We start from the raw sequence: 10786 nt of genomic DNA, 5'->3' as shown, positions 1-10786 counted from the left end.
TCCTAAATGTTACATATTGGACCTTTAATTATGTCCAATGGATTAAGTAAGTAATGGAAATATTTAGAAAGCACCAATGGAGGAAAACAATGAAAATCCTGCAAAAATAAATATACTCAGTGGTTCCTTTATGGTTGTTTTGTTATAACCTGTACAGTATTTTAATGTAGTTGGTCTTGGTCCGGGTCATGACCCCACATGAACAGCAAAACTGTTCTGGCCCTGTGACGGTCGACTGGTGATCCAGTTCTAGTAGCCACACATGGCCCATGACATATCCATATCTCACCCAGCTCTATGACCATAGCTGGCCCTTAAGTTTTTGTTGATTTGGGTGATTGATTGAATTTCCTCGTACAACTATTTGTGTGATCCAACATAGGGCCAGAATAGGGCCAGCATTAGTCATACAGTTGATGACATATTGTTATGTTGCTAACAGATCTGGATCACCTGTGGCCCATAATTCATTGCTTTATTAGGGCCAAGTGTAAGTGTGCTGTGTGGACCGTCACTGGGCCAGACCAATATGTAGGACAGTGTTCTGCAATAAGTCATCAAATCACCTCGTATCTCTGGTTTTGTGCATTTTCATGCTTTCAGATGAGCTAAGAGATCACATGCTGCTGTAGAGATGTCACATTCAAACAAGGCTGTTGAGAACATTAATACTAGGGTTGTTTTCTTCCCTATTTAATAGTACTTCCCTATTTGATAGTACTTCCCTATTTGATAGTATTTCCCTTGTGTTGATGGTCATATCTCAAGCACTCTTGTTTTGCTGCTATATTGGTGCATTGTGGTGGGCTACATTTATTTTAAAGACTGATGCTAGTAATTATCATGGAGGCTGGAGTATGACTTGTTGGTTGGTACAGAATCAAGTCTGAAATGAAGATATAAAACTCACTGCACCCAAAGGCGAAAACACAATCCAACAAAATCAGTTTCTCTTATAGAAAGGCGTTTATTAGTTTGTTTGCTCTCATACGACATCTTTTGAAAACAGTGTGACTCAACACAGCAAAGTCACGGCTGTGAGTTAGAACCTGAACCCACACTGATGCACATCACAGAGACCTGGATCTATTTCTTCGCCCTTATGAGGAGATGCCATCTGTGTTTTAAATAAAAAAGAAAATCCACAGTAAGTGTGTGTATCAGTGTTTTTATTGACAGAAAAGCTTTAAATCTGGAATGCCTTATTACCTGACAGCATGATCTGTTCACCTGCTTGTACTGAGAGTGTACATTTGATGTGGGTTGATGAAGGTTAAATGTTTCCTGGTGTGATGTGCTTCACACATTTCAGTATGAAACTCAACCCTTCACTTTTATAAGGGTTTTAATGGGGAGTAAAAACCTTCAAATTCACAAAATGGAATTAAAGCCATCCTTTACTTGACAGAATGTCACGTGATCAGGTAGTTCCTGTTTGATGTGGAGTTATTGAGGCCAAATGTTTCCTGATGGGACCTTCATATGTTTCCTGGATCGATGTGTCCCATGCACTTTTAATATTTCTATTAAGATTTTGTAAGTAACAACTCCTGGATGTATTCAAAAACTCTGACTGCTTAACATCATTTACACAACGGAATGTTATTTATCCTCCAGACATCCTCCCCTGACATCCCTGCCTACACCCCTGCATGGTAATCCCGCAGTGGCCTTTCGGGCGGGGCTTTATGAGTCAATATAAGACGAGAAGGTCCGGTGGGTTGAGGGAGAATCTCCTGTGGACCTGCTGCGACCTCTCTGCTCCTCCAGTACTGATCTGCTGCCTCCTGCCGGGACCTTCGCCCTCCTCCTCCTCCTCCTCCACCGGGACCAGTACCATGGATAGCTCCGGGATGCTCCGCGGACTGCTGTTTGTCGGCCTGCTGTTCGTCATTTGTCACGGCCAGGCGTCCCAGGAAGTCTCCGTAGAGGACTTTGGAGACGACAAACCCGAGGCATCCACAGACAAAGACCTGGTCAGTATCTGAAGAGCTCCACGTTAGTTTATGGAGGAATGTCAAAGTCATTCAGATCCATGATGCTGTAAGGTCATGTTACTGACCAACAACCAGTGTGTAGCATTCAGCTCTCAGTACCGGTAATGATCTGTTAGGCAACACGTTTGTTCACACTTTAAGTGTTAAGTTTAAGATTGTTTTTGTGTGTGTATGTGTGTGTGTGTGTGTGTGTGTGTGTGTACAGACGTTTTATAAAATGAAGACATTTCTAATTTCTTCAGTTTACCTTAATAGGAAACACAAAGAACTTGCAGAAACATTTCAAATAATTTTTACATTCATTTTGTATTACACCATTTTAAGAGATAATAAACAATAATAATACATGTGGACTTTTTCTTAAAATAATCTTTATTGTTGTTTTGTAAGTGTGTCACGATTGTTAAAGTGAGGCTAGAGTTTCTTCATCTCACCTATCAACTGATTATCCTCCTAAACTCTGCCAGCCCCTGATGCCTGGCAGCCAGTCCATGTTCAGACACACAGAACATTACTTTAAGAACATTATTTAAACCTCTAGCAATTTCTGAATATATCAATATATATTTTTGGGTAAAATGTGGGAGAATAAAATTAAGCACCAGACATCGGGAATATTTTCCATTTGATTTGATTATGTGGCTCTAAAAAGCATCTTTTTTTTAACCTGAATTGAGAACATAAGGGGATATTTAAGAATTTCAGAGGTTAGCATGCTCGGACAACTGTGATTTTCCCCTCAGGCCTAATGACTCTTGTTTTTGTGATCCAATCTTTGGCGAGCAGATTGAAGCCCTGGAGGCTCTGCTGGGCAGGATGCATAAACCGAGTTCATCCACCGCTGAGAAAAGAGGAAGCATCCCGATGGTAACTTTGTTCACTCTACTTCTGCTTAATTACCCTTTGTCTTATTCCCTGTAATAAAGGGGAAGTATTTAGATTATTTACTTCCAAAAAAGTACTAATACCAGAAGTAAAAGCCACGCATTGAAAGTTTTACATACAAAAGAAAGTACAAAAGTATTAGCATCAAAATATACTTAAAGTACAAAAGGTCATGCAGAATGGCCCATCATATTAATAAAAAATAATATAATAATCAAATTATATTATATTTGATAAAGTAATGTACCTGATGATGTTAATGAAGCTAATTTAATTACTTAATATACTTCAGGGCAGCTTAATCTATAAAAATACATTATAATTTATTTGTTGATCATATTTTGTATAAATAATCAGAATCTGTAAAGTAACTAGTAACTAGATTTTTCAAATAATTGTAGTGGAGTAAAATGTATAAGGTAACAACATTTAATTATTACAAGTAACTAAATGTACTTAGTTACATTCCACCACTTCCCTGTAATTAAAAGTAATTTAGGGATTAGTTTGATGAGGCTCCGTCGTTCCTGTGTTTTCTGTACATCACTCCACTGCTGTTTAATTAAACCAGTTAGCATAAGAAACCTGCCAGTAATTAAAAGATAACAAGAAAATGCCAACAAGAGCCTTTTACTCAGTGCAATTACAGCCTAATCAAGTTTACTGCCCGACTCCAATTAGCTGGAAATCTACAAAAACCTTTCAATCCCTCTGCCCCCTCAGTGGAAATAAATCACTGAGAAATAAGACAGAATCAGCTAATGAACAGGATTTAATGAAAATGCTGGAATGATTAAAGTCTCAGCCTCATTCTCTTATGTCAGTTAAATCAGAGGAATTAATGATGAAAACAATTAATCAAAGCAAATTAATTAATGAATTAATTAGGCCTGTGCAGCATTTGCAAGTATTTTTTTACACATTTTTAAATATAAATTGATGCTGCCAGTAATGAAAGTGCCAAACATCAGTGTAATTTCTGGAATTTGTACAATCTCAAGTATCTAAATGTTTGTAAATGACCTCTATCTCCCTCCTCCCGTCAGTGTGGGATGGGCGAACGGTGTGTCATGAAGTATGGGTCTCGCTTCGGGAAGCTCTGTGACTGCAGCAGAGGAACCACCTGCAACTCCTACCTGCTCAAGTGCATCTGAATCTGCATCTTCTTTTTCTTTTTACACAAACAGCATCACTTCTGCAGGACCAAACATCCTTTACGAGCTCAGCAGGCTCCACAGCTTCCACAAACCCTGACGCTACGTCTCTAATATCTTCATTTATATACATTATGAATTATTATTGATTCGGCGGCTGTTGCCCGAGGATAAGCATGGATTTTGTATTGCTGATATTCCTGGTTATCTCCTGTAGCATGTAAATGTTTCATGTTCAATAAACACATTTATCAAAATATCCTTTGGTTATTTAATTTGTACAAAGATTTCTCATAGTTGGTTTCAAACTGACAACAGTTGGTATGCAAACATCATGGCTTTAGGCAGTTTTCAAGATAAGAACATTTGTTTATATTCCTCATTCAACATTTTTACCTGCTATCAACAATAATTCACTTGTAAAGATGAATTTCCATATTTAAACACACAAAATTAAATAAATAACATGTTTACATTGTAAATGGGGCGTGTCTGCATGCACGTGTTGACATCATCCACTTTCACATGTGACTTCTTATGCAAAGGAGGTTGTTTGTATAATTTTTGTTTATACAGCGCCCATGTCGGTGTACATGAGGTGTACTCAGTTGGAAGGACAGTGCTGTGCAAATGAGAGCTTTTCAGAGCCACTGGAGTTTGTCGCTGCTCCTACACATACAGAAATACTCATTTTACTCTTTATACAAGGTCAGCTGGTGTGGTTTCAGATGACTGTTAGGCTGATAAAGACCATCTACTGTTATCAATTACATGATTAATTCATTCAGTTTTGTTCTTTTATGGTTTATGGGGACATGAATGATCATTTCTGATAGGAAGTCAGAGTTTCTAAACAGTCAAATGTTATTACAGGCAGCCAGGAAAGTATAATGCACTGACATACTATATTATTATACATGTTAGCATATAGTTGCTTATTTACACATCCAGCAGTTACAGAGCGACATTATCGTTCATTTGGAGTTGTGTCTCTGTCCATCTGATAAGTCCAATAATCACTCTCTCCAATAAAGACTCTCTGTCTTGGTCTCCACCAAATCAAGTCTCTTTAGCTGCTAGAAGTTCCATTATGTTCACCAGCTAGTCTCTAACTTTGTTTCCAGTCTCTTTGTTTCTAGGACTAGCTGCATATTGTATGTTGTACAATGTGTTCAACAGAGCTTGTTTGCTGAAAACAGCTGCCAGTCACGGCTGGAAACTGGTTCGATGAGAACGCGACTGGAGAGGCTGAACCAAACAGTAAATGTGCTGTAAAACCAAAACAATGAGGTAAAAACAGCTCCTTTCACATGCCATATATATTCATTATTGATGGGAAAAGTAGCCTTTATTTCAAAATTGTGGTCACAGTCCAGTTTATTTGAGATCTGGAGTTGTCAGGTTTGATTACATATTTATCTCAGTGGGGGATCAGAAATTAAAGCAGGCTATTTTATCCGATGAAAAGGGAGAAAAACATTTATATGTACGTCGCACAACCACCTACAGTGAGTTTTGTCTGATTTCTTTTCAAATACACGCTTTAATATTCTTCCTAAGGCCAGAAAACTGCTGCTGCACCAAACTGATGTCACAGCAGATATTCTGCTTTTTATAGCCGATGGAAAACACCTGCTGGGTCATCACTGTTGGGGTGGAGCCAAGTGAAACATGCTTATAAAGTCCAATATAGCACAGTATGAATTTATGTTTTAAAAAGGCAAAACATACAAACCAATAAAACACTCCAGCCAGCATGAGAGATACATAATTCTGGAGGTGTATTCGAATCCACAATGTTGCATAAAGATGTTTTGCACTTGAGCTGAATTAGAAAGAAACTCTTTTAGTAACAGACTATTCTTAAAGTTTTACTCCTACCTCTTTCAGAGTCTGTGCTCCCCACTGCTGCACAAATTCAACCAAAGATTGTAATGAATATAGTTCATTCATTCACAGTGTTTTTGCTGTACTTCACAGCAAACTGTGACAAATGAAAGCAAAGCTTCCAGCTGTGACAAAAGCCACGCTCTGAATAATAAGATAAATGCTGAAAAGCTCAGCAGATCCGGCTCACCGGCGCATGTGGCCTGCAGCCAGCAGATACATGCTTTTCATTCGTCCCAGGAGTCCTAATCCGCAGAACCATAAAAGACTGAAGAGCTCATTTAAAGGTCCTTTGGCTCCTTTTGGCGCTGGGGAAAAGATAGGAGACAAACAGCAGTGTAACGTGTCCTTCGTTCAATGCCTGAAGCAATTTAGCCTGTAATAAAAACAAGTCAATAGTGAATGAAAAGTGTCTTCATTGTTGAATTCTGCTGGGCTCAAGCTTTTTTTGTTTTGGCCTGTTGCAGAATAGAAGGCAGTGTGGTATCTATTCAATAAGTCATCATATTCCATGCACTGCAGAGCAATTTCTATGTATATGACTATATCTTCCTTTTCCTAATCATTACAGTATGAGACTCATTTTAATACATTACAATATAATAATGATAAATTATTGTTATATTTACATGTATATACTACAGTTGCATACAGGTGTATTTTAATTTGTGGAAAAAATGTTGGACCTACCAATTTATACCTATATATCAAATATATATTTATATATATTGTATATATTAGGCCTATTACCATTAAGTTATCCTGTATTGTTCCCCATAGGGAATGTATTATTTAAAATTACAATAACCCTAATATACAACATATACACACATATAAGTGTACACCTGAGGCAATATATTAGATTTAGTGCAGCCACAAAAAGCTTTATACTCTTTTTTTTTTTTTTTTACATATCGAGTAGTAGTCACCCAAGACCTGTAAAGACACATTGATGTGTAAAATCGACGGAGTTCTCTTTAAACAGCTGGTTTCTAAGTTAAATCTACAATATTTGTGACTTTCGGTATAACTTTATTGTCATTAAAGTGAGACTATGTAACTTTAGGTCAAGTGACAATTACAGCATAATGCTAAAGTGTTGTGTAACAGATAGCACAAGTAGAGATGAGTGATGAAGCCAGGAAACTGACTTAGTAATGTCAGTTACACAGTTACACAATTTCTATCTAAAGTTTGCTCACATTAGCCACCGTAAGCCACGAGTCATACCAGACCAAGCTGCTGTACATGTTTGTCACAACATGTTTTGTATTGTTTCCATCTACAGTATTTTATATTTATATTTAATGTAGTTTTGACCAAAGCCTTCCAGAGCCTAAATCTGTCAAACCAAATAAAAATGTCTGTTTATTTTCCGACTCCACATGTACACACAGTGGCTCACCTGAGCTCCCTGCCTTTGTTAGTGCCAACCTGCTGAAATCCACAAAGAGCTTCTGTGTTCTGTGCAAGAGAGCAGAGAGCTGTGTTTAGGCAGCTCAAACAGACTGTTGTTTCCTGGGTAAAACCCCTGGTAATGTGATCTATCTGCATGGATGTACCAAACCAGATAGATTGGAATATCATGTATACTCAGAGTCCAAAGGCAGACGGGACATGGCAAACAAAGAAAGTCAATCTTAAAAGGCAGGCAACAAGCAGGCAGTTGAGTGAGGAACACATAAGATGAGCTAAGAGGGAACAGGTGAAAATGGGCCGGTATAAGAACGATAAGGGAAGTGGGGACAGGTAAGCAGTGGGGTGGGGCAGTCAGGTGATGGGGAATGGCGGGAACAGGGGTTATAGCAGGTCAGGAGGGACTGGCAGGATCTGAAAAGACAGGAGAGAGCAGTTAAATGAACAGGCCGGGAAAGGAAAACAACAAAAAACAGACTGATATTGTGACACATTCCTGCATGTTTCATTAAAATTACATTTGAATGTATTAATTTAACCATGAAAACTGTGGATGTTATCCTGAACATTGCAGAAGTTCTATTATATAGCCTGGATAACTAGTACTTCTTCTATCAGGCAGGAAGTAACTAAGTTCAAATATTTAGTTACTGTACATAAGTAGTTTTTTCAGGTATCTGTACTTTACTTGCATGTTTATTTCTTTATTTCTTTTTTTACTTTTACTCTACATTTTTACACAAATATCTGTACTTTCTACTCTTTATAAAACAGGCTTGTTACTTGAGTTTTATTGCCTTTGAGGGGAATTGATTATCATTATCATTATTTTTCTTTATTGCATGTCTTCCCAGCATCAAGACCCATGCATGTCATAAATGATAATGTGATGAAAACACAGAAAACATCAAAGATGAAACTACCTGATGTCGAAACAGTCAAGAAAAATCTGGCCCTATTTAAAGATTCAGTTAGCTTTGGGCAGAAATAGCTGGTAGAAAGTGTACTTTATACCTTTACAGTACATTTCAGAGCCTAAACTTTTTCACTTTTACTTGAAGAAGAAGTTGAATCTATACTTCTACTTTCACCAGAGTCTTTTTACAGTATCTGTACTTCTACTTGAGTAAAGAATGTGTGTGCCACCTCTGTCCATCACTGCAATGGTGTGAAACATCTCAATCTAACATGAGGGAAGGTAAATTATGAAACTTAATACAGAATGGGTGGATAATAATATTATTTAAACAATGTTAAGCTTTTTTTTCTGATCATTTTCTAGATTACTACTACTTTCCCTTTGTCACTGCTCCAGTCAGACAGCACATTTTTATGTTTCCCCAGAGATGTAGAGATATATGGAGCAATTACTGTTACAGTCCTCACATTACTGTGTTCTGCTCTCTAATGTGAGGGCCAACAGGGACAGACAGTTAGAGAGAGAGCCATTTAGTGACTGCCCAGAGGTTTAAAGGGTCAGCTGTTAACCTTTAACCCTGTGATGAAATGGAGCTGATGCTCCTTGCTGTTGCGCTTCAGTCTGACTGTATTACTCTTATTATTGATTATAAACCCTTAAATGAGCTGTACACTCATATTAACAGCATAATGCCAGGAGGATGCATGAGGGATGAACAATGAGCTGTGCAACTATTTGTTCAAAATAAAAGAACATCCCTATTTGAATATTTACCAGGAATTCAGTATAAATATGAACACAATATGACATGAAGAATATCATTCACTGTAACTGATCTAACAAGTGTAGATCTTTGTGTTTAATTAAGATGTTGACATTGGATCATATGTTAGTCATTTGTCAATATTAGCTATGATATTAAATGGGTTCGTAGTTATTCTGTATTGTCCCTTTTACTAGGAACAGGTTAACAAACATGGACAATACACAAAGACTGTTGGCTGTTACATAAGAACAACTGAATGCGGCTTTAATACATTTTGTTTTTGACCACTTGGGGGCAGCGGGCCAAGCCTTAAACAAAACACTGACATATTATATAACCTTAAAATCCAGCAGACAAGGACCAACATTAGGATTCATTTTGAGTTTTTGTGTCCACTCGATGAATGTAAATACAACATTAGCTCTGTTTTTGGACTCTACCAACTCCTGAAGGAATTATCCGGTTCTTTAGTTTTTAAATGCTCCACTTTGTTCACCAGCTAGTCTCTAACTGTGTCTATCTGCTGTTTAGTTAGTTAGCAGAGCTTTTTGGTGAAAACAGCAGCATCTGGAGCTGACATAAAACCAAAACAATGAGCAGAAAGATGCTAAAACAGCAGAGTCAGGGGATAGCGCTCTGTGGGTTTGTCAGCGTGAGCGACCCCTTTCACATTATATACACACCGTTATTTGATTCATTGTTAATATAAAATATTGAGCTTTAAGTTTGCTGAAGTTACTTGTAGAAACTTTCAGAGATGAGGAGAATAAAAGGAGTTACTTGAATTAAAAGTATTTAAAACGTTTCTTTTGGCTCATTGAATGTGTCTCTGATGTGTTGATGTTCGACAATGAACCCATAGAGTGGGCCAACTGTTTGTCATGACATAGAAATCAACTAACTGACTAATAAACTAACTTCAGCTGATTTCTACATGTGACTGTAACATTTGTCTGAAGCTGAACTGCAAACTATGATTAAAGTGTTTGGTGGCATTCTGTGTAGGATCCCTTATAATGTTCAGTGCAGGCAATGATTTAATTACACTCAGGTACCAATTAATAAACACTGTGATAAGGTTCTCCTTTTGTAATATCCTGTAAGGATTAGTGACACACCAGTGCCACTGTACACCAAACTAATTATTTTACATTTTTATCACAACACTGAGAGAGACAGCATATAGTTAAATTTCTCCCCAGTGAAAGGATTTGTTCAATACTATGGATCTTGTTTGATGGTGGAGTATGAATCATACAGACAGATAGTAATGAATGTTTACATGTAATGACAACACTAATGGTATTATCCGTTTTTATTGCTTTTATTGCCAAACACTTTATAATGAACTGGAAATGACAAAAACACAAGTGTTTTTTTTCTACCATGAATTTGAAGTAATATTATAAAATTAAAATGTTTTTTTTTTTTTGCATTATTCATCATTATAATCAAACAGCACAAATGTTACAATATATATTTAATGTTAAAACACAGCGGTTGATGCACCAGAAATATCAATAACCTTAGTCACAGTGGCTACAACTAAATAAAGTAAATAAATAAATACAGTGAAACAATGCTATATTTATATAATACCCACATTTTGATCCAATTGGTTATTGTGCTCTCCATAGTCTGTAAAGAGCTGTATAATTAGTAATTAGAAACACATTTAGTTTCATTTAGAGACTTCATGCATTGATAATGTTTGATTGCTGTTGGATAATAGCATCTTTTAGCATACTATAATATAAAGTGT

The 10786-nt window shown here is 37.0% G+C and overlaps 1 protein-coding gene across 1 annotated transcript; it reads left to right on the top strand.

Moving 5' to 3' along the window:
* Positions 1–1617: 1617 nt before the first annotated feature.
* Positions 1618–4295, top strand: cartl (cocaine- and amphetamine-regulated transcript-like). The gene is made up of 3 exons (XM_035682501.1): positions 1618–1976; positions 2784–2864; positions 3929–4295. The coding sequence occupies exons 1-3, from the start codon at positions 1653–1655 to the stop codon at positions 4034–4036; spliced, it is 513 nt and encodes a 170-aa protein (XP_035538394.1). The 5' UTR covers positions 1618–1652; the 3' UTR covers positions 4037–4295.
* The last annotated feature ends 6491 nt before the right edge of the window (positions 4296–10786 follow it).

Source organism: Morone saxatilis, unplaced genomic scaffold (genome assembly GCF_004916995.1).
Source record: "Morone saxatilis isolate NCDOM2014 unplaced genomic scaffold, NCSU_SB_2.0 Contig11, whole genome shotgun sequence".
NCBI lineage: Eukaryota > Metazoa > Chordata > Actinopteri > Moronidae > Morone > Morone saxatilis.
This window is presented reverse-complemented; position numbering and strand designations above follow the sequence as displayed.